General features: G+C 43.4%; 2 protein-coding genes across 7 annotated transcripts in view; one reads left to right on the top strand and one right to left on the bottom strand.

Annotated features, from left to right (window-relative positions):
- srgap2 (SLIT-ROBO Rho GTPase activating protein 2) overlaps window positions 1–11,510 on the bottom strand; it is a 79,743-nt gene extending 68,233 nt beyond the window's left edge. For 3 of the 4 annotated variants that reach the window (XM_023832373.2, XM_023832374.2, XM_023832375.2), the window contains exons 1-2: window positions 11,395–11,510; window positions 10,040–10,488 (exon numbers count right to left, since the gene is read on the bottom strand). In XM_023832373.2, the coding sequence (XP_023688141.1) occupies window positions 10,040–10,106 (67 nt within the window). In that variant the 5' untranslated portion in view covers window positions 10,107–10,488; window positions 11,395–11,510. The remainder of the gene's footprint in view (window positions 1–10,039; window positions 10,489–11,394) is intronic. The other variant, XM_072715641.1, reaches the window with a different exon arrangement.
- Window positions 11,511–12,060: 550 nt separating this feature from the next.
- On the top strand, window positions 12,061–23,887 carry LOC111854427 (protein FAM72A). Of its 3 annotated transcripts, XR_002840673.2 has the most exons (6): window positions 12,061–12,668; window positions 13,047–13,124; window positions 14,074–14,198; window positions 15,927–16,103; window positions 23,468–23,589; window positions 23,754–23,872. XR_002840673.2 is itself a non-coding variant. In XM_023832359.2 (4 exons), the coding sequence occupies exons 1-4, from the start codon at window positions 12,523–12,525 to the stop codon at window positions 16,019–16,021; spliced, it is 444 nt and encodes a 147-aa protein (XP_023688127.1). In that variant the 5' UTR covers window positions 12,061–12,522; the 3' UTR covers window positions 16,022–18,728. The 3 variants fall into 3 exon arrangements, 1 of the variants encoding a protein (XP_023688127.1); XR_002840672.2 differs by having other exon boundaries at window positions 23,468–23,887; XM_023832359.2 differs by lacking the exons at window positions 23,468–23,589; window positions 23,754–23,872 and having other exon boundaries at window positions 15,927–18,728.
- The last annotated feature ends 758 nt before the right edge of the window (window positions 23,888–24,645 follow it).

The raw sequence follows: 24,645 nt of genomic DNA, 5'->3' as shown, positions 1-24,645 counted from the left end.
CAAAATTCCAGCCTGTCAAGATGCAACCAGATGTTTTGTGTTAATAACAGACAATTAGCTGCCCACAAAAAGCTAGACAAGATCCTTCAGTCTGACAAAGTCTGGTCCTGTACGAAGGATGGATCATAACAAATGAAAGAGGACCCAGGATTGCAGTTGGGAGATGGGGCTGAAACAAGCAAGTAGCTGTCCCTGAAACTGTCGACGCTAAACCGAAAGCGACAGATCCTAACAAGCTGTGATATTCTCACTTTGCATCATTGCCATTATTGGACCATTGGTAGAATCTTGCTTCTCGCCAAAATGTGTTGACATGCTGGCTGGGAACATGGGCTGTGCTTTTACCTACCCCACAGCCTGAACCATGAGGACAAGGCGGCACTGAACACCCCCCCCCCCTCATTTGTGAAATACATCCAATTCCCACACCCAAGAGTCACAGTGGCCATGGAAAGAGCAACGATTCATTGCCCTCCTACTCCATTCCTTTCGCCGCATTCGAGACCGAGCGTGCCAGCACTGAGGTTGCCATGGAGACCTTTCACCCCTGACCTCGCGGAGACGAAGGCTCCATGGAGGGGGAACATCTGGTTTAAATGAGCCGCAGGAGGCTGCAGAGGCCCCGCTTGGCTTGTCTCGGGGAGCACGGCTCCCCCTCCCCACTCATCCCCGCTGGCAGCCTCTGGGCAATGCGGCATGTATAGGTCCGTCTCACTGCACAACACGGCCAGCCTATATCCGTGTCTACAGTCTGTCTGTGCTTGTCAATTTGAGTATGCAGCCTTCACTGTAACCCTACTGCTATCGACGCATGCCTACAAGCGGAGTATCACTCTGAATTTAAAGCAAAGCAGAAGCTGAGCAGTATTCAGACGACTCAACAGGGTGGGGGGAACCCAGCGGTGCTGTAGGTCTCTCAAAATGCCTGAGATGGTTAACTGCAGTTTTGAAATCATGGCCAACGACAAGCCTTGCAGAATTCATTGCAGGTAAGCCTGTAGCTTTTTGAAGCTAGGAGAGAGAGAGGGGACTGATAGATTAATCGCTTCATTAAAAAGGCATTAGGAGGAGCGGTAGCTCTGTGGCCGCTTTAGGCAAAAACTTGCCAGCTGATTCGGAACCGCATTACTGTGGGGAACTGGGCTGGACACTGCTACCTACTGCACTCCATCTCCGTGCAGATCCTCACAGGGATCGGTCTCGCAGCCAGACCACACATCCAGCTGAAGCGCTCGTCCCGTCTGTCACGGCGCACATATGGCGAAACCGTATGAAACATTTCTGCCCCTCTGAGCTAAAAAAAAACAAAAAAGGCTTCTCTCTAGACTAGGGATGCTCATTTCGATTAATTTTCCCAACCGACAACCGCCGTTCGTTAACCGAACATTAACCGTTAACTGATTAGATTAGAATATTAAATTCCTCTGGGGTCGGCGGTCCCGCCGGCGGGATCTGACAGAAATTTCGCCAAACCATTTAAATAACTCTGCGAGGTTTTATCATATACACATTTAAAAAACACCCTCAGAAACCTTGGACGGTCTACTTTTCAAAAATATATATAGGTAGAAACTAAATATATTTTTATAGCTTCGTGATACGAATAGAAAGAACAAGAGTGACTGACTTAAGCGTCTGCGTCTCGAAGCAGCTCTGATCGCCTTCCCACTTGCAAATTGCGCTATTCGCATGATAACAACATGATAATCCGACAGTTAGTATTGGAAAAAAGAAATATGTGAATACGCCCATTGTGACCGAAATAAACAAGAGCACATGTCTGGGTAGTGTTTACACCGATCGGCTACAATATAGCACACGGATACGTCTCTGCCGCTGAAGCTTTGCGCCAATGTTTCCATTTTCAGCAGCAAAGCTCGTACCTGTGTTCATGGCTCAGTGGGCTTTAATAATGTCTGCTCAAAGACATTATTAAATAATAATAAAAGAAAATAAGAGCAGTTAACAAAGGCAGGAAACTAACCATCCACTTGGCTTTTAGAGCATGTTTTTATGATCGGTTCATTAAACACTTAAACAAGGAACCAAGAGTTTTCTTCAAGCATCACTTGAGTGGTCTGATCCCACGATTTACATCTGGCCAGCTACCTTCACCAAGAGCAGACAGCCCAGCCTGGCCCGCCCTGCCCCGCCCCCGGAAAAAATCCGACCCACTGCTAACTGCACCCCTGATTTATAAGCAAGGGCGTGCATGGTTTCTAGAAGTCACAAACTGAAGCAAGCGGCTTCAGCCAATAGGAAATAGAGGTTGGTGATGATGTCACTGAAGACCAGTGCGGGACGAGTGGATCGATCAAGTGCAGCAGGGAAGCTGAGCTCCGTGGGGGCACCTGGCAGACGATACAGGACACAGAACACAACAAATCAGCAAACCCGGACCTCAGCCCGTATTCATACGTATGACCGTAACAACACACGTGACATCCGTGTGCCAAAGCGCTATGCTTAGTTTGATGACCCATTCCAGCGGCTGACTCTGTCCTGCCAACTTCAAGCCAAAATTACCCAGCCTGCATTGCAGGGGCACCAAAAGGGGGGGGGGGGGGGGGGGGGAAAGCTTTCATGGATTATTTTTCATTTGAAAATAATACAGCTAAAATAAGCAGCACAGGAAACGTCTCATCTTAGAAAACATTAGAAACCACCATTGGTTTTCTTCTCATGTTCATGATATCGTGGAACAGTCCATTCACCTCCCTGTCATAATGCAGATGTTTAAAGGAATTTAAAGGGGATTGACAGGGAATGGCAGGTGCATCCCAGGATTACCGTTAAATTGGAGTGGATCGGACTAAACTGGGAGCCATTCAGGGCCTCTACCAGAGGAAATCTGCTCAAAGACATTATTAAATAATAATAAAAGAAAATAAGAGCAGTTAAAGGCAGGAAACTAACCATCCACTTGGCTTTTAGAGCATGTTTTTATGATCGGTTCATTAAACACTTAAACAAGGAACCAAGAGTTTTCTTCAAGCATCACTTGAGTGGTCTGATCCCACGATTTACATCTGGCCAGCTACCTTCACCAAGAGCAGACAGCCCAGCCTGGCCCGCCCTGCCCCGCCCCCGGAAAAAATCCGACCCACTGCTAACTGCACCCCTGATTTATAAGCAAGGGCGTGCATGGTTTCTAGAAGGTTGTGAACATACGATTTCACAGAACATACCGCGCACACACACACCAAGGTCCACTGGAGACCTCCACACAGAGCTCGTCCCTTCGATCAAGATGCGGAGAAGAGCAAGTCAAGCTGTGGCTGAGACCATCTCCACTTACCCATAACACCACCTCAGGCGTTATGGCAAGTGTTATAACACCAAAGTAAATTTCACTGTAGTACGTTTTGAGATTCTAAGAGACTGGGGTGATAAACTGCACAAGTTCCCCCACATTTCCACACGGTGCCAACTGTCTGATCTCTGCGACGCTAATGTCATGGTGACGAGATGTTCCATAGCTGTTTGATGGGTGGACTGGCATGTTAGAATGGGAACGACAATTAGGGGGGGGATACACACAATCACAGTGCTCCACAAACTCCACCCCCACACCTGAAGGATAAACAGATCAGCAGTGTGCTTGTTTGCATGACTGAATTAGGACAGCTGAAGCATCTGCTGTACATGCGTGCAAATAAAACACCACCCCATCATCAACATCAGTCATCCATCTGACTCACTGCACTTCCCTGACAGTGCCAGTCAAAGCTCACGTGGAGCCCTAGACAAGCATCATTCCTGGCAACCCCCCCCCCTCCACAGCGCAAGGAGCATGTACAGCACCGTGTGCACCATCTGGGAACAAGAGAAACGGACCCGAAAAGTCGGCACCCGCTCAGAAAAGGGGGCCCTAGGCGGCTGCCTATGTCGCCCAAATCAGTAAGCCAACTCTGCTCTCCGAATAGGGTAACACTTTTCCTTCTGCAGAATTCATAAAGCCACCGTTTTACCCACTGAACGTGCCAACCACATTCTGTTAAGACACCACAAACAAGTAGAGGGAAAAAAAAAGTGTTAGACAAAGCAGAAGAGAGACAGGAGTGCCACAAACACAGAAAAGGGAAGCGAGACCTGCTGATTAAGCTAAAGCGATATTTGGTTTTTATACAAGAGCAACAGCGGCCCAGTAACCCTGATGAGAACAAGCAGCTGGAAGATGGAAGGGTGGTTTAGCAGCAGCCGATCTGCGGCTCACTGACGCTAAATAAAACAAAGGAAAAAACGATGGATGATAAGAGAATCCAGAGGCTGAGCATCACAAAACCAAGCAGAGATGCCTCATCGTCCATCACCCAAGACTGACTTGGAGCGAAGGGGTCGTACTACAAACCCCTAGGTATCCAACGGTAACAATCACAGTCCGGGAAGGCAGGGGCCCCTTCTCTAATCTCACAACTAGCTCCACATCCCCGAGGTCAACAGGCTTAGAGCAAGAACATCCAGGCACAACTTCAGAGCAGACCCGCCATGGGGCTTCTGGACTCTCCAAAAAGGACCCCCCAGGCCTCTGCTCAGCCCCTCCACAAAAGAGCAGGTCTTTAAAAATGGCTGCAGCAGGGAGATGAGCAGACGGTTCATTTGCTGAGAGCTAACGAGGCTGGATTTCACTTCTGCTTCAAATTATTATGTCCATGCAGGAAGAAGCATTCTGAGGAGAAGGAGCAACTCCCTATGGACCAGATACTCACATCAGAGTAGCACCAAGCCCCATATCTCAAGCTATGATCCTAATGCCATTCACTGACCCTCCCTGTGGTACTGGACCTGTGTGCTGGACTGGACTCATTGGAGTTTACCACCAAGATGGGTGACTAATGCAATTGCAACAGTCTTCCAACTGGTAGAAACAAAGCAGAGGACTGAATCCGGAAGAGTCCATAAGAAAAATCAAAATATTTGAACGGCAGACCTTTCAGTACCGCCCTGCAGTCTGAGAGATCAGAGCCATACTTGTGGCAGGAAGTTCAAAGCTTGGAACACGTTCTTCCACCGCTCTGGGTTCTCCCCTTCTACGGCAAAGCAAACATCCTTTCCGAGTGATTTTTCTGGCCCTTGCGTGTGAGAAGGCCGCCATTTTCCACTGCATGATAATCCCACCTGGTCATTAAGTTGTAAATTGAGTGGTGCACTGCCCGATCAATGCTGGACCCTGCTAATTGCTGCGTGCTCATTACTACCATGGGGACACAGCCATTTGTGGGCCTTGCTAGCATTTATGTCCCTGTGGGGAAAAAACAAAAACCTCCTGGATGTGACACTGCAAAAATGATTTCCCCCCCCTATTAAAATGAATATGCAGCTGGGGGATATAAACTGTGGCTGTCTTAAGGTTCCTTCCAAGGAAACCAGCTGACCCACCAGGAAATGGGAGCCTGGGGCATGTGGACATTGTTAGCTTCCTCTCAGTACGACAAATCATTAAAATTAGGCTCTCAACAGTATAGACACATGCACGCCGGCATGAGGAAAAAAAAAAAAAAAACAGACGAAATGGGAGATCCAGGTAAACACACGGGACACTTGATAACCCAATAGACTTTAGCTACTGACCGGAAACAGTGGAAAGGCCTGGATGAGCCCTGCGTACGTGAGCAGCCATGACGAAATGAACGTTTGCAGCATTACCAACGAGGGTGAGGTGGGAAGAGGCGTCAGACCATTTACAGCTGCTGTCCGTTCATCCGGTGAAACAAAAACACCAGGGCTAGCTACGCTGATGGAACACGGGGGCGCTGCCTTGAGCCGTGTCGCATAATTACAGGGATTTCGATTTTACGCCACTTACGATTTATCGTCGATATCCGATCAATGCTAAATGACCCATTCGTACCAATCCAATTAGGTGTTAGATATTCATATGAAACAACTAGAATCTGTTCCCATTAAGTTATTGATCCTATTCCAGAGCTAAATTCATGAAAAACATTAACATACAACCACACAACGGGAAAGCTTGATACAACCTCCAGTTTGTCAGGTAGAGCAGGAGCCCCATCGAGGTTATAAATTAATGAAAATTACATAAGCAGACCAAACACAACAACAAAGTGACAGGTTTGAGAAGGCTACGGTCTTAGGAAATGAGCTCATGAAAATTCTGTAACAATCTTGCCTGCTTGCTAAGCTCTGGGTGTGTTCAAGTGTAGGACCGCATGAATCACTCCAACCAAACAGCTTGTGACCCCACAATTTGCTGGCAAACAGGTACCTTGGTTGTCCATCCCTCAGAGGCACGAAACCAGCTACGGTACTCACTTTTGAAGTAACTTCGCGAGTTTCACTAGACACATAACCTGATACCAGAGGTTCCCTTTAGGTAACAATGTGCGGTTTCAGCATTTCACCTTCTTATCACTTAACTGAGATTCACTGCTGCCCAGAACAGATATTCCCCGTTTCTCTAAAGCAGCAAAGCTGGTTCTTCAGGCAGCACTTTAAACTTTAATTTACATTGGCCATTTCTAATTTTCTGTGCCTAGAGTGTGACTTGCTGTGAAGCTGATCTCTGCTATGCCTGGGGGGGGGGGGGGGGGGGGGATCTCCTACAATGCCACCTTATTAGGATTTACTGATAATGACCATTCATTTTGACATATGCAAACATGTGCAATAACCTTTGATAAAATGCCAGCTGTCACTCCTGCAAGTTGTGTTATGGTTTACATAGCTTGTCCCCATTTCTTTAACAGTTCCACTACCTGGATATACTGTTCAGTTTTCTATGCTTCTGTATATTGTATACATTTGTTTGCATTTCTGATAATGTAGGCTTTGGAAGTTACTAAAATAACTGCATTGTGTGCAACAATAAAATAAACCTTTGAACCTTTACAGTTTATGTAAATGTAATAATAAGTTTTAGGTTCTCTGCAACAAGGGCTATGTTCTACCAAACCTTACATAAGCAGAAATTTATCCAAAATGCAACAAAGAAAATACTGCACAGTCAAATGTTGTTCCCCCTCCAATATCTCACACTATTATATACCCTGTATTAAACATCATACTTGCAAGAATTGCAATTCAATCAGACATCTGCAATTTCTTTTCCAGAGAACACTCAGGCAAAAGGCGGACTCCGAAGTATCATGACTGCCATTTGATCGCAGCATATCAGCATATTACCGCAATGTCTGGCCGCTTATCAGTGCGCACATCCCTGAACTTCTTGACAATATTCACTTCACTGGCTTTCATGTCAGGCTACTGAGGACCAAGGAATGCACAGCCATGCGCAATCATTACATCAAGGCAGAAACATCCCCTGGCTATGCAGCCGCTGACTCCATCTGACAACATGAGTCCGGGGTGAACAGGAGGTTTCCATGTCTGGGGGAGGCGGCATTCTGCTCGCAACACGCTGCATACGCAGTGGAGCCAAGGGAAGGCAAACCTTCACTTTCCCTGACAGAAGAGGATGGCAATGAAATACAATTCCGCAGGTCGCTCGTCAGAATCTGGAGACATGACACAAACTACTGGAGAATTGTTTGGTTAATATCTGATAGCTCCCAAGGGCTTTCTTCGGAAATATCACAAGCTTCGCCCGCAGGCTGCAGATTCAAGTCTCATGCAAAACTCTGTTCGGATCACCCAGATTACGATTGAATGGTCAGATATCTCTAAACCCAATCACAGAATCATTGTGTTGTTTTTATTTTTGTGAGCACCAAGGAGATCCCCTGCTAAGATCCAGAGAGCAGTAAAAGCCTAGAACTCAGCAATGGCTGCTAGGACTCGCACCATTGTATTACAATTCAGCGCTTTCATTGCCAGCACACACCGAGTATGGCTGCACCCGAATCTCACCAGCACAATCTCCACAATCCCTGTTACTCTGCAAGCTGTCACACACCACCATGAAAATGTCACTAATTCAATGAAGTGTGTTTGCATGCTTTAAGCCAGAAAAATACCACAGAAAATATGTTTAGGGCGCTGCACAGTATAGCTTATGTCATATTACATTAGGTTTGCTTTGGCAAATCAGATGAGAGTCCAAGGTATAAGCCAAGAGCATCCTGACCTGCACAAAGGAGTCTAATTGAGGCACCACTGAACTATGATATTTGAAGATACTTGTTTCGCCATCTCATCTATCATGGATAATAATAAATTTAACATTACATTTCTATGTGCCCAGCCAGCTACACCAACCCCTCACTGATAAATAAAGTCAATGAATTTTGAATGGAGCGAAACGTCTACTCAAACATGCTGGAACCTGTGCCCAGCATTCGCCGCTCCTTTCGCACTTCCTCGTCCCCTCGCACTCCTCACATGGTCTCTGCTGCCAGGGACATGAAGGGAGTCCCCAAGGGGGGGGATGTGACTCCTGGGCCTCACATGCACATTTAAGCGACACATACAGAACTCAAGCTATGCTGCAGTACTAAGGACTCGGAACATGCCAACACAACAGGAGAGGCTACAGAGCAATAGAAAAACCTTGCCATACAAACCCAGATTGACCCAATCTGACATCTTATGTTCAACCAGTGTTGCCCCATCCCAATCTCCCCTTTTACCCTCATGCCAACTCTATGCTGGATCACCTTTATGGTGCAAGGCTTTGCTTTCAATGATATCACACTATGCAAGGGCAGAATTTAAAATCAAACTGAGAATCTGACAATGACCTAAAAACGTTTGACCTCATTCGCCAGGCTCTTTGTGGACCACATCTGTACAAATCAAGTTAGATTCTTAGGAACGGCAACGTGTGTTTATTTAGGAAAACCGCATGAATCTACTCGGCAACAGTACAAGATGTACAATCCGTTTCGTGGTGCTTGCTTTGTTATGAGATTGGGAAAAAAACGGAATAATCATGCATCTATAAGAGGCAGAAATCGAATTCGCTTTTTGTAGTGCCTTTGCTTTTGAAGGTGATTAACACGGAAAGTGTAAAAAGGGTACATTCCGGTATCCGAGATTTGGATATACAGTAGATTCAGGACATACACGGCTAGGGCACGTTATGTTATCGTGTGAACGTCGTTTAAAAGCATCTCGGTGTTTATGTGCAGAGGAGACTCGCGTATAAGCAGGCAGGAACGTGCAGCCAGCCAGCGCGAGCACATCTGCGCGCAGGAAAAAGGAGGTTATTGTTACAAACGCTTCCTCAAACGCAAACGTTTCCCGGGGAGGAAACGGGAATACTGGCCGCTCGCCTTGCCACCCCTCCCCCCACACCCACCAAAATACCCAGGTTTACGCAGCAAAGCTAACCTTACCTACACTATTATCTAAAACGTCGTATTAAAATACCCAGCTTGTGACAGGGACGGGGGAAGACGAGAACAGTTAATAGGAGCAAACACCCCGCCCTTTTCCGACGGAAAAGGGGAGCATGGACTTCCCAAGACTGCGCGCGTCCTCGGGCGGCGCGCAAGGCAACGCTTCGTGCGACTGCTTTTCGGCGCACGTGAGCCGCCGGCGTCCGTTCGGACCAACATGTTTGCTGATCAGTGTGCGTCCGGTGGGCAGCCACGCCAAATAAGGGGGGTGTTAAAAAATATCAATGCAAACTGCACCACAGCTGCATGCACTGTGGACGAAACGGGGGCGAAAACGCCCAGTGCTATTTTAACAGATACGCGTAGGAATTACATAAGTAATTAGAGTATGTTGATAAAACGCAGGACAGTCTGTAATGTATAATATTTTATATACCCAAGATCTGCAGAATCGACCGTTAAACAGACTTTCGATATTGCTAGACCATGCTATTGGCATGCACACCAACCACTGATCTGATCTGCTTAACCAAGAACAAATGGTCAGATTTCTTTAATGTCAAATAATACAATACATCCGCATTTTCCTTTAAATAATCTTCAACTTTAAAATAAAGAAATGCGCTGATATGATCAATCCAGGTTTATGTTTCCCCATGTGCATATATTTTGTACACAAATATATTGATTGTTTTACATGCACGCACAGGTAGTTAATAAATATGCGAGAAGTAGCCATAGTGAAAATCATAAGGAGATGATACTAAGACATCACTTACCTTTTACTTGCGTTTCATACTCAGCTATTATTTCCTTGTCTTTTCGAAATTTTGCTGGAGACGTCATCTCTATTTGATTTCAGAAGCCTAAATTGAACGGCGAGGCAGTAACAATATTCGCCAATAAAATAAACGTAATCGTGGTGATTCGACCGGAGAAAGCGAGAGGTCCGCGAATAAACTGCCGATAAACCCAACCAGCGTCGTACTTGTTATTGTTTCCTGTTGATGTTCAAGCCGTCCGCATTATGAGACTTCAGCCAGCAGTGCTCTTCCGTGAGATTTTTTTATATTTATATAAACGTCCCTGATCACGGTAGTAAAGAAAAAAATAGCAGGCTCATTCCCATGCACCAAAAACAAGCCGACTGTCGTATCCAGAAAGTTTGTTCTTATTGCGAGCATTCATAGCAGGGCGAGCAGCGTGTCATGCAGTGGTTGACTTCCCCCTGAAATGAAGACAAGGATAGGTTTGTGTGATAATGCAGAGATATGGATACACGCCGCAACCCCGAGGCTGACAGTTGCGCATAATTAGGATTTATGATGCAAGTACACACATTACTTTTGATCTGCACCGTGTGAATATCTTTGTAATCAAAATCACATGCTCGTCCGAAGGCGAAATGAATAACGATTACCGCAGTTATATTTTGGACCCCTGTGGTCACACCGTCAGAATTTCTTTAGGAAGGGGGTACTTTCCCCACCCTCCTCTGAACAATAAAGTTAGAATTACGGAAAATTTACTGGCCGGTTTCTTCAAATAGATACGTTTTGACTATTAACATAAGAAAGCAACCAATACTGTCATAACTTTAAACATGCCCAGTATGTTCTGGAGCGTTACTGTAGCCCGTTCACCTAAAGTGGTACGTGATATTAACACTTAATATCTTCAAGAACAATTGGAAGTGTAGATAAAGAGTACGCATCACACTACTACATCGTGCATCAGCATTCCCATTCAGTTACACGTTTAGCTATATTGCTTGTATTGCTATGAGCTAGCTTTTTACCTATGAATTTGCGTAATCGCTGTTTATTTAAAAGCTGGTCTCTAACCAACACTCACATAGACCATACATTAGATTTTCGACACAGGAGATAATGGCTAAAGCGCATAACTAAAGCGCACCAATACTCTGAACCCTGAAGAAAGGTAAGGCTGACCCTTGGAAATAGTATTTCAAATATAACATTAATTATCGGCAAATAGCTTAAATATAGCTCATTTTGAAACTTTCTCGCCAAACGGTTTTAATAAATAAGACTTTTTTCCTACAGTACGCATAACGCAATGGATCAAGACTACCCCTGCACAGTAAAAACAGAATCATTTATTTAAAACTTACCTCGAATACTACGTTCCATTTGGGTTCTGTTAATCTCGGAAAAGGGCTTTTCCCGTCAACCACATCGCTTCCAACTTTCGAACATTTCTCCAAAGTCTGAAAGAATAAGCCCGCCCCTTCGCATGGATAAGAAAGCGGAGTATTTCTCTAGTTTTTTCATTGGGCTATATTATTAAGAATGGCATCAAAGATAACGAATCAGAATAAGCATTTTTTTAAGGACCGTTTCCTAGTGCTTACCATGAAGTCGACCAATTAAAATGCCTACCAGTGGTAAAAGAGGCGGGACCTAGTATTATTTGCTTGAATTTTGTTAAAGTAACTATTCTACAGTGTTAAAATCATAAATATAGTCGTCAAATAACTTTAGAAATGTTGTTTAAGTGGTGTTCGTTTATAATAAAAAGTGATTTGATTGATTTTTTCCTGCGATGTTATATTGCGACCAATGAACAAAACGGATCAGACCATAACCGCTACCAATTTGTTAAATTCCGAAAGCTGGTTATAGTTCAGCCAATAGCGAGCTTCTCTGTCCTTGGCAGTTCTAACATCTGCCAATCACATTCGTCTAAGTAATTTATGTGATCCAATAGCAGGTTGGTTACGTTTTCAGCTATCCAATCCAAAGGAAGGATGACACATTTTGAAAATCTTTCAGGAAGTTCCGGCCCACCGCTGTCGGCTCTAAGTAGGAAGGTGTAAACAAATACAGAAACGAGCTCGCCGCTCTATCAGAAGCGTCCTTTAAACATTATGAGCGTTTGTAGAGACCTTTAACAACAGCTGCCTGGTGTTCTACAGCACCGTAAACGACCCGTGCTGCTAGCTAGCTAATGTTATAAGTTATATTCTGCACAGAAGTTAGCTCTATCTCCAGCATAATGGCAGGTTACTAGGTTTTGTCTTTTCTGGTAGCTTTCAAGATAAAATAGGGCATTTAATCACGTCTGTCATACAAATAAGCGCGCTTCCCAAGTAACGTGTCTTTCCGTTAACTAGCTTATTTGCGAAGGGTACCTTACTGGAAAGCTGGTGCCTAATTGTCCAGGAATATTTCTATGGTATTCTGAAGTTTTCTTGCTTGCATCAGCATTTCGGTGTAATTGGTGGGGAAAAATTAACGCCATGTCTACACCTTATTTTAAAAATAAATGTGTTACGCAGCTGAATTGTACATACTGCGATAGTGTACTTTGTACGAGGGGGATGAAAGCTGTGCTCTTAGCCGATACAGAGGTTGAACTTTTTTCGACTGATATACCGCCTAACAGGTAAGTCTCTACCGAATTATCAATCAGATCACTTAGATTAATTAGATAACTCGGACAGGTCACGTAGCCAGTGGCAATTTTCCGTCAGATAGAGTGTGATTTTTCTGTTGTATTTAAATATCAGGATTTACCCCATTACAGGGAAACTAATTTAGTTTATTTTTTTACGGTGCATTTTTGTATGCATTTTATGAGCAGGTGCAAATACGCGATCAGATTAGACATCAGATTTTCTTTATTAGTTAACAAGAACACTGTTGCAGCTATTAGTGTAGAAATTAATACATATGGTACTTTGTGAAAATCATGGATAGAAAAAAGTGTGTTCAATGCATTATTTTGTTTTGCTGGTGACAATGTCTCAATCCTACTCTGCAGAACAGTGGATTTTGTCTCAGTCTGCTATTCCACAAAAACCTGTAAATGCAAACTGAGAGACGTGGCCTGTCTGAAGTGGTAAGTAATAAATATCTTATTGCATTACCCTACGGACGTCAGCTGCAGAAACCAAATGCACATCTTTTAATACACTGCATAATTCAATCCATGTATTTTTCCCTATCCGCTTAGCTGGCAAAAGGTCACTGTGAGCCTGGAGCCTTTCCCAGTGAAGTCCAGTGCCCAGGGCAGAGGACACGCAATCTCACGCCATAGGCAGCTTACAGACACCGGTCCACTTGAATTGCACATTTTTTGGAACCAGAAATACGTAGGGAACATGCAGACTCCACATACACAGTGCTGGGCCATTGATTCATTCAAACTCTGAGAGGCATGACCTCATTAACCTGCTCGAGCCACACTGCCGGCCCTGTAAACATATTCAATGTATTGTTTAAAAATGTTAATAAATGAAGATTAATCTGTGACTAGATTGTTAAGCTAGACCAGTGTCATAAACTGTCAGGCAGCTATATTGTTACGTTTGTTCTTGTTTTTCAGGTTCTAGCAAAATGCTATAGTTTAATATCCTCTAAATGTCTGACTCATAAAGTCTGCCGGGACAGCCAAGTATCGATTGCATTGTTATTGGCTTACAAGGCTTTTTTTAGCCACTCGTGTATTATTTGGGAAACTGGAGGCTGAAACCATATTCTAGTTATGTATTTTTGACTTAAACATGTCCTATTTTGGTGTGGGGGGACGTGAAACCGTTCATTTCGAGCATCCTTTCATTTATTCATTCGTTCTCTCAATTGTTCTTTCAGTTCATTCATTCATTCATTCAAACATACATACATTTTTTACATTCATTAATTGGTCTGTTTGTTTGTTTGATTGATTGATTGATTATTTGAGAGTGTGATGGTCCCCTTCATTTTCTCCCCTGGTTCCCCCCCCTTGCTGGTGTGCTGGTGCCCTGAATGCTTGCTGACCCTGTGCCTCTGTCTCCTCTCTGCATCAGTGGCAACGTTGTCGGCTATCACGTGGTGGCGCCGTGCACACCCTGCCTGCACTCCTGTAACAACGGTCATTTCTGGATGTTCAACAGTATTTCAGTCGTACCAATCAACAGGCTGGACGCCTCGGGTGAGGATTTCCCTGATGCAGGGGGAATCCCTGCCGCTCTGCCATTCTGTCAGCCATGGCTTGTTTGTTAAGAGAATTCATCCTTATATATGTACATGGCAACCCTAATCCTACCATTCTGTAAAACAATTCTGTGCCTTGATCCTGTTTTCCACTTGGGCTGTTTACTTAGAGAATGTATCCTTTTATAGGTGCATGCCAACATTTTTAGATGCTTATCTATGATGGAAAACAATCACATAATTTAGAATGAAATGCAGGGGCATATTTTTGGCATTAGGGCCAGACACATGAGGAGGGATGCCTGCCTTTCAGATCCACACCTCGTCTCCCCCTTCTCTCAGAGGGAGAGAACTATATGGACCCATTTAGATGTTACTTTAAACGTTGTTCCATAAACAGTTCAGCTGACTTTTTAGGAAGGAGCTGTATGTGGTCGTGTTGGTGTTGCTTGGCATCGGGCATCACACGCCTTCTGTCCAGTTTGGTCATCATAAACAGAACAGAGGCAGAGATGGAGAGGTCTGGTTGCAATAAGTAGCTTTCCTAGGGCCATAAACGTTTGTGAAATCTCCAAATAAATATTCATTAAACTGGTTCTATGAGTTACTCCAAATTATAAAAAAATATGAACTATATAAATCCTTCCCACCTAGATTATAGTTGTACCTGCCGTATTTGACTGAAGACGTCAAAGACATTGTGAATCTAGGGTGGGCAGATACTCATCTGGAATCAGTTCAGAAGTGCTCTGTGTTGCAGAAGATGTGCACGTCCACACATGTCACATGCACAGTTATACTGGTGTAACTTGTAGTGAAATGAAGATCTGGCTGGCTCCTGAGACTGCAAAAAAGTATAGACAAAGTATAGATAAATTACGTTAAATTAAGTATAAAAGGTAACTTAGTAGGCTAAAAATTAAACCTAAATAGAATAATAAAAGGCTATGGTTAAAAATACTATTCAGAGACAGTGCAAATAGGATTATATGCTGTATTCGTGGTAGGCAGTGTGCAAATGGAAAACGGGCAAATAAACAATGAAACTTTTGCTGCTTGACGTGCTAATCCAGCATGTCCTATTAACTCGTACTTGTATTGTCTTGACCTTTTCTTTGTGTACCTGAAAGCACATGTATCTTGATGGGCAGGATCACAAAGCTTTGGAGTTTTGACAGTTACGATGGCTTTGCCTCAGCCAGCACAATGTCATTATGCTTTTTGTGATCATTCCGGAGGGCTTGAGAGAAACAGGTTTGCATTACAATAGAAACAGAAGATTAGGGCCAGTGATAAAGGGGAAACAACAGTACTGTGCTCATTTAATCACTGTTGTGGTTCAGTTCATTACACAGTTAACATTAAGTCCTGAGTTGATCTATGACACAATATTTGCTGGCCACCTGTGAGTCTTGCTAGTTCTAAAGACACATTTATTAGTGATTACTTTACATTAATGTAGCAGATACTTTTATCCAAAGTGACTCGCTTGTTTTGAAAGAAACCAGGGTTAGTCAGTCTATTGAGCTGTTGGAGGTTAAGGGTATTGCTAAAGGGATCCAAGAATGATCTTCCCATCACAAGACCAGCATCCTACCATGCTGAGCTACAAACCAACCACCCCCCCCCGCCCTCTCATTGCAAATATAAGAATAAATTACACCAGGTTCAAACATGTAACTAATATGTATTGAAGGTTTGCGATATAATTTGGGTGTTTCTCCAGGACTGAACCTACTGCTTTGGGGGGACCTCCCTGAGCTGGACGACCTAGAAGGGGAGGACCAAAGCAGCCAGTCCGAGGAGCAGTACCTGAGGTAGAAGAGGGGGCCACCAGCCAGAAGATCCAGATGGCCTCTGTGAAGCACATCTTCTCAGGTTTATTCTGTTAGCTGTCAGACAGGTACTATAAAGACTGCACACGGGCAAATGAGTCTCGAACCACGTGCTGTCCTCACTTTACTGTTTACACAATCTCTAGTCTGTAGCTGCTCTAACCTGTGTGTGCCGTGAGTGACACCATGGGGCATTTACAAGTAGTCCAGTAGTAGACCGGTAAGAATTCAGGGTAACACTTTACTTTGAGGGGGCACTAATACTTAGTAGTGACTTGGTTACTACTGAAGTACAAATTGTTAACAAATATCGTTACTTGATATAAAAAATGTCATATGAACATGAAATCAGTATTGAACTTTTTGTTATTCGTTACTTGTTCCTTCAGTAGTTCACAGAGGTTTAACATGTATTTAATATAGTGACAATAAAACTTCTATTCTAAAAGATGTCACGATTCAATAATGATGAACAAACAGATCATTCATTATGTAACTAAGACTTGGTTTGTGGTTAATACATTTGTGAGAGTATAATACTGTATTATTTGTGCCCCCTTAAGTAAAGTGTCACAGAATTCACTGCTCAACTATTTTTGTCTGGTGGTCATTATCAGAACTGGTCTGTATGGATGTTCCTGGAGAAGAAACTGAAATCCTTAAATTGTTCATATGTCTGTAAATATTTGACAATTGTCAACTAATTTTAAAAAGCAATGCTTGCGTCGCTGCTGCAAAGTGTGTAAATTAGAAGGAACCACATTGACCCATCAACTACGCAACATGCAGTGAAAGCTGAGACTGCCCCACTCCAGCAGTCAACGGCAGAGGAGCCTGAAGAGGCTCTGAGTGACGCAGCACTGTGAACCTTAATGGCGTCTGAGCCCAGCTCTCCATGGCAGCATGGATTTGCTACACAGTGTTTTGAATGGGGTTTCTGAAGTGTGCTGCCTTTTTCGCCATGTTCAGGGAGCGCCGCTAAAGCCACTATTCATAAACATGGTCTAGCAGTTCATAGGTGTGGTGTAGCAGAAGTGTCATTCACATTTGATTATTCTTTTGGATTATGCAGTATTTTTCTTGCAATTACATTTCTGAATGTGTTTTTAACCTTGTACAGGGACCCATGGAAATAGCACTGACTGAACTTGAAATGTTTTGTAATCGTGTCTAGTGAGTTTGTGAGTAATGTCTTTGTAAATTCTGGGGAAAAATGTTTGTTATATTAGAAATACTGTGTTATAAATAGACATGTTTTCATGAAAATTGTGGACCCGGGTGATGATTAAATAAAAGGAAGATCATTATCATTATTATATCATCAACCTGTGCAGAACGCTGCACCACAGTTAATCGTTTTAAGTCAGTGACTCCCAGTACGGTCCTCGGATCCCCAGCCGGTGCACGTTTTCGCTAGCTCCCAGCTTCGTACCAGACAGTCCACATTTCTGTGAGCTCTGTGGGGGTTCCCGAGGACCGGGGTTGGGAAACATTGGTTTAAGTGTCCTCTCGAGATCCCTAGAAAGTGTAACTGAACTCTTCCTTTTAGCATCCTTGGTACAGTAAGATGCTGTAAGTTTTTGCCTGTTTTATGCATTAGTGGGGTGGCAAAATGCTTAGCTGACATTAGCTCTTTATTAACACTGTGAGTGAGTGCTGGAGTTCTGGAAGGTGCTGATTAAGCTCACAGGATGTTGAGTGGTTGCGGTACGCCTGCTTGTTTGTACCCTGTCCTGAGAAGCGCCATAAGATGGCAAAAGCAACTTTATACAACTGGGCTGTTGGCATTATGGTATCAGCAATACATTCTTTCCAGCACATTCACTATTGGCTGAAAAAATGAATGAACATATGGGCTTTTAGTGTAATATTACATTTGTGAATTCACAGAAAAGAGGTGAGGCCAAGCATTTCTTTCCAATGAATGGATTTTGAGAAAGACACTGTGCCTTATTTGATGTGACTGATGGAGATTAAATGTATAGCTGCACCCTGTCAGTTGAGGGCTTCTGACATTCTTGGTTGCACTAATCTTATTGATTATTTTACACAGTTTAAACTGTAATTTGAAAAACCAGAGTGTGAAAAGTACCTAACATTGAAAATGGGATCAATTCTGTTGGTCCTCAGTAGATGATAAATAAAGTTTTCCCCCCAGAATGAATCCCTGGAAGTCCATCTGAAAATATTAAAAATGACATTTCAGTGTTTTCTGTATATCCTGGATATTACACTGCAAAGTGCTACTGTATCACAGTGACAATCTTTCCAGTCATTTTATATGTAGAACTGCCCAGATGTTTCTGTTTACTACATTATGTTTTCAGCTTGTGTGTGTGTGTCCGTGTGTGTGTGCGTGCGTGCACAAATTTTTTTTGTACATTTTGCATTGTTCTATTTTTATATAATGGCTAAAGCATTAACTTTGCTTAAGTGCTCAAGATATCTTATTGCGTTTCTGATTTATTTAACAGAAAGTCAAAACCATAAAATAAATGTAAACAACGCTTGGAATATTCTAAAACTAATATTAATGGTATTTATCTAAAGATTTGAGAGTGTTTGTATTTATTGAGAAACCTGACGATTTGTACTGAGACTCCTTGACCTTGTTTTGACTTATCATGCTTTGCTTTTTTGGGGGGGGGCAAAATAAGCTTACATTAAAATTGCATTTGTTTAGTTATATTTTTGATGGCTGTCATGGTTTCCCTTCTTTCCTTTTTGTTCATTGCCGGTAAACCCATTCAGTGACGCAGCCAGCTACCCCCCCCCCCCCCCCAACACACACACGCACACTCTCACTCACCAGCAACACTGCCTCTATTCATTAGTGGAGCTGCCCAAAGCTCAGTTGTTCAGACCCCCCTAGGGTATCACTCTAGTCTTCTACAAACTGTTGAACTGCTGGTTCTGTTCTCTAGAGCCTGAACTAAGAATCATTTCAGTGTCCTAGTGAATTTTCTCAGGATCGTGTTCATAAGTGACGGTAAGAGGGAGTGATTTGAGAGCGACGGGCGGGTTGGTTTGGTGGCTGTGGTTTGACGAGCGCTGTGCGGGTCGGTGGTGGTGGAGCGGGAGGGAGGTCATTGGCATTACGGCAAATCCGCGTCTATGTCTGGTCATGAACTGTGGGTAAGGTGAGGGTACTGGGACGCCCATTTCTCTGCAGGCTGGGCACATTCTCTCCATCACAGGAGGCAGGGTTTGGAGATCTGTCAGCAGCCATACCTCCTGTAGTTCACAGCAGGTAATCCACCTGAAGCTAAGCAGGGAGACCAACTAGGAACCCTGCGTTGCTGCTGGAAGAGGTGTTGATCTGTCCAGCAGGTTAGTCCATCCTGTAGTCTGTGTGGATCCCAATGTCCCAGTGCCATGATGAGGGCACTGTGCTGTAAAATGGCGCCCTCCTTCGTATAAGACATTAAACTGAGGTCCTGACTCTCTGAGGTCATAAAAGATCCCTGGGTTTCCTTTGAAAGAGTAGGGGGTGGTACCCTGATGCCCTGGCTAACATTGCCCACTGTGGCCTTATCAAAATCTGGCCTCCTACTCGTCCCCTGTATCTAATTGGTGAATTCTCTTCTACCCCTTCACCACCTTAGCTGGTGTGTAGTGAGCATACTTGTGCAGAATTGCTGCCTTGTATCATCCAGATGGGTGCTACACAGTGATAGTGGCTGAAGTGGTTCCTCATTGCTTCTGTGAAGTGCTTTGGGTGCCTTGAAAAGAGTATAAATGCAACTTTCATTCATTCATCTGGACCTCAGAATCGAGGTCCCGTTCTTCCTGATGGTGTGGGCTCAGCTGAGGCTGCCCGGGAATCTCGTACAGATGTCAGCTCCCAAGATAGTGTTGACAGGAAAAGCCAGCCTGGGTCCAGAAGCCAGTTCAATGATTCAGTGAAGATGGAGAAATGATGATACAAGGAGCTAATGCCAGCAACTGATCGAGTGCCTAAAAGGGATTTCAGACTGCCAGTGACTGCAAGTAAAGCTGAATGAGGTCTGTGATCCACAGCCTCTGCCTTAATAACTTCAAAGGATTTTATCACAGTTACCTGCCCTCCTTTTTCTGGAGTCGACTCTGATGTCTCCCACCTTATCGAAGAACAGAAGGTGCAAAGGGTCTTCCGAAAGAACTACAGGAAAGCAGCTGATTTAAAACGCAGGCTTGACTATCTACCTTACATTACAACACAAACTTCTGGAGATCGGACACCTTGTGCTCATCATCACAGATGTCAATAAGACGCAATTAAGGAAGGTGTATCGTGTCATACCTTGGCATGCTGAAAATAATCCAGTGCTGAATATCATGAAAATATTGTCAAAAATGATTCATGCACATGCCACCCTTTCGTCATATTACTTATAAATGCATGAGTCTCCTGGGCTACTGAAAAAGTCTGAGATTACAGAGGCGTCAGTGAACGCAGCAGGAGATCATCCATCAATATCTGATTTGGCACCAAACCTCCCGGATTGAAGGGTAAACCCATGGTATCAGATGAGCATTTCCATGCATTGGGGGACATGATCCAAGTATATTAGATTCTAATAGGTCTGGATGCTGTTCAGCCAAATGGCTACTTCGATATTAGTTTAAATACTAGAACACGTGGCCATAGGTGGAAATTAGCGGGAGAACATTTTAAACTGAATTTGAGAAAACACTTTACACAGCATGTAGTTACAGTGTTAGTGTAGCGCAAGCTAAAACCCTGCGTTCCTTTAAATCAGAGCTAGATAAGATTTCAGCAACTCTGAGCTATTAGTTAAAGTTCTCCTGAAACAAGCTTGATGGGCCGAATTGCCTCCTCTCGTTTGTAAATTTCTTATGTTCTTAAGTAAAGCTTCTGATTCTGAAACCTAATGCTTAACATAAAAAGACTAAAGAGGGATTTAATTTTAGTGGGTATTTTAGAGGGAAAATTAGATTACTTTACAGTCATACAGGCAATAAAGGTCCATTACAATACAGTATTGCAAGCTACAGGTGGAAAATTCAATCATTCTTTTTCCAACCAATTACCCAGTACTGGGTCTGGGTGAGCTTGCAGTCTGTCCCAGAAAGCTCAGGGCACAAGCCCAGGGACACCCTGCATGGCATGTGCATCCATCACAAGGCAAAAAGGCCGTCTTATGTGCAAAGCATTTTCTCAGTATTGTAAATGAGAATTCAATAATGAGAATTTGCTTGGCTGTCAGACGAAGCAGATTAGGTACTGGAAGATGATAATGAGATTTTAAAGCAATTTCCTGGACGTTTTTGCACTGGTGCTCACTGCAGGGGACACTAGTCAGCTGCCTGTTTTATCTGAAAGTCATAAGACTACAGATCTTATCTGCTCTTAAACAATATTCTCCAAAATATTTCACATTTCTGGACCATTAGCTATCTGCTGAAGGTGGACTCCGTAGATAGCAAAGAAGCAAATGTTGCGCTAATTCACAAAGATTATGACGTACAGACAAATTAGCCTGGTTTCTGTTACGGGTGGAGATATTGGAGCTACAAATCCGAACTGGTGCAGTACATGCTAAACCATAAGGGAGACGTCCCATTTGGTGCATTTCTTTGGACATGCAAGTAAGGCTTCTGACCTTAAATGAAACGGATGATTTATTCAGGCTTCTGGGAAGTGTTTGATGATGTGAAGCTTCACTTTAAAGACCTACTTGCAGGCGAAGTGTTAAGCATTTCTAAGCTGATGGTAGGAGATTAGTTGATACAAGCGGCACATATGAAACACGAAAACCTCTAGGTTTACACCATTTCACTGTAATTAAGCAAAAGAAAAGATACTTGGCCAATATATCTGTAAATCTAAGGAAATTGTGGCAAGACTGTAGATCTCACCTGAATTGTGTATACAGCACTTCTTCACCACATTGGCCCATACTGCGTAACCAGTTGTAAAATGGATGATGCATTGACCATTTTTAGTTTAAGGTTCCCAAAGAGCTTAGAGATTTATTTTTGCCTATAAAGGCTTCCCATACAAGTATAACTTACAAGTATTTGCTCACTTTATACTCTACTAAAGATTCAGGTATAAAAACCACAAGTGAATGATGTGTCGGGCTCATAAATTCATGCAATTTCTTCAAATAAGTACCATAGACATGGAAATATGACACAAGGCGTCGAAAAAGGATTTGAATGGCAGAAATATTTCAGTTACAGAATGGGAAACAAACACTACATTCCATTAAAATGAAAGCATTGCTGTGATGTCACAAGGAATGTGTGAGAGGGATGAAAAATGCACAACTATGATAGAAGGGCAGGAACTCCACCACAATCAGAGTCCTTTTATCCCCTGATCTGCTAATCTCTTGTTTTGCAATACAGCCACTGAGAGAATGACATCACACGATCATGGAGCCTGAAATGTCAGGCATGTGAGGCTTAGGATTCAGTGCTATCGACATACAGAAGAGAGACAGAGATGCCAGCTAATGGCTGGCTGTGGATTTTTACTCAACTTGCGCATATGAAAGACTAATTTTAACTAAAAATTTACCAGTATTTTACTTTAAAATGATTAAGGAGCTTGGTTGGGTTAGGAAGTGGGGTGTTCATGAATTAGACAGAAGCTGTCATTCTCTTGCTGGAAGACATCTGCTGCAGCACTGGAAACCCATGCATACAATGAGCTATCTTAGTAGGCTTCCAGCTCTGGTAATGGCTGAAGCTCAGAATGGCCTGCTTCAGAACCTTGTGCTTGCAACACAAACTAGTAATTGTGATGGAATATAAGTGTCTGTAAGAACCTAGACTGAAGACAGATTTGTTTTGGGTGTGCTGAGGGTGGACCAGATGTTCTGACACAGATGAGCTCCTCTATAGCGGAAGAAATCCTTTAATCGACAAGGATGACGGGTTTCTGTGCTCATTCAAGCTGAATGTGTGTTTGATTTTGCCCATTACTCGCCTGCAGAATCTCCCCATCTCGGTTTGATTACATCACTGTGTTTTTATGCCACTATCTCATGGATTTCCAGGTTTTAAGAGTGTCATCACCAGCCCACATCTCCCTGAGCAGCTTTGGGCTGGAACCCTTAGAAGACACTTCCAAGCCATTCATGGTGGAGTATAGTGAACGGATTGAAAAGCTCTCGTTTGCGATGAGCTTGGGGAGGACCGACATGGGTGTGCCACGTCACTGCATGCTGGTGCAGCCAAGGCCCGCCTCCTGATCCAGTTACATTATACATTCATGTCCCGCCAAATAAACAGTGGAGGCTTAGGCTTCTCTAAGGGAGCATAATTAAATGCTGCTGCAAATTATTGAAGAGGGTAATCTTACAGAAATTTCAATAATAAACTACAGCTGGGCCTCCCAAGAGCTTTTCGCCACACTGGCATGAATACCTACACAATGACACGCACAGTATCCCTGATCTGTGTCTTCGCTTCCTTACAGGGAGTATTTATTCTTCACGTTGTCCCTGCTAAGAACTACAGCATGCCACCTTAAGAAAAGAGGCAGAAATGAATGATGCTGGAGAGGTATTACAGCGGAGGTAGAGAATCCCAGCTAAGATGGTATCCTTGACTACGCAATCCATCTCCATGGCACTTCAGTTGATTGAAGATATAGATTGGAACATCTCCCCTGCGTCTACACATTAAGAACGAAGTGAAAAATGACCCCAAGCGGATTTTCAGACAGTATTCTCATCTATTTCTTGACCGATACATATTGCCAGAACAGGCAAAGAAAAATGGTTCTTCCCATTAAAAATGCTGAGGGCCAGATGAAGGAAGAGTCCAATATTACCTTAAAATGCAAACTTGGAGAACCAACTACCTGCTCACACTGGAAAGGAACCCGAAAAATAAAATGAAGCTTCATTTCTCATTTGGAGAAGAACAATGAAATGTGTTTTTTCACATATCCTATCTTGCTCATCTCACCCTGGTCACAACCTATTGAAACTCCTCCCCTCTGGCTGGCGCTACAGAGCACTGTACGCCCAAAACAACCAGACACATAAACAGTTTCCTTCCACAGGCCGTCACTCTGATGAATACTTAAAGTAGTCACACAGTGTCAAAGACAATACTTGTGCAATAAACCTGTTATCACCAATATCCACGGTACCTCATATATATATATATATACACACATATATATATATATATATATATATATATATATATATATATATATATATATATATAATAACCAGCATCTTTGCACTATTGTCCTTTGGCTTGAGTGTCCACTGAACATATTGCACTTCATTGTTTGGTTTTTGTAATCTTGTGTTTACTGTATGTCTGTCTTATGTAAGTATGTAAGTAAGCAATGAAAGACAGGAGACAAATTCCTTATATGTGTAAACATACTTGACCATTAAAGCTGATTCTGATTCTGATTGCTCTCTGTGAGGAACCAAGCAGGCCGGGCTTGAGGACGCAGGAAAGTTTTTAAAGGAGAAGGGCTACGAGGAAGGTACAGGATGGCCAGCAACACTGGTTGGCCAAACGGGGAAAGGACACATGGGACAGGGCCAGACGGGCACCAATCCTGAGAGTTCCCCCCACTAAACATGTGAACACCGGGCATGCGGGGGCACTGCCAGGACCACAAAGAAT

This window comes from Paramormyrops kingsleyae, chromosome 8, assembly GCF_048594095.1.
Source record: "Paramormyrops kingsleyae isolate MSU_618 chromosome 8, PKINGS_0.4, whole genome shotgun sequence".
Taxonomy (NCBI): Eukaryota; Metazoa; Chordata; class Actinopteri; order Osteoglossiformes; family Mormyridae; genus Paramormyrops; species Paramormyrops kingsleyae.
The sequence above is the reverse complement of the archived record's forward strand: the minus strand, read 5'-3'. Positions and strand labels throughout refer to the sequence as shown.

Excerpts from the sequence above, each read along its gene's own strand:
- LOC111854427 (XM_023832359.2), top strand. The coding sequence starts at position 12,523 with ATGTCTACACCTTATTTTAAAAATAAATGTGTTACGCAGCTGAATTGT. Across the intron at positions 12,669-13,046 it reads ACTGATATACCGCCTAACAG|AACAGTGGATTTTGTCTCAG; the intron begins GTAAGTCTCTAC and ends CCTACTCTGCAG. Across the intron at positions 13,125-14,073 it reads GACGTGGCCTGTCTGAAGTG|TGGCAACGTTGTCGGCTATC; the intron begins GTAAGTAATAAA and ends TCTCTGCATCAG.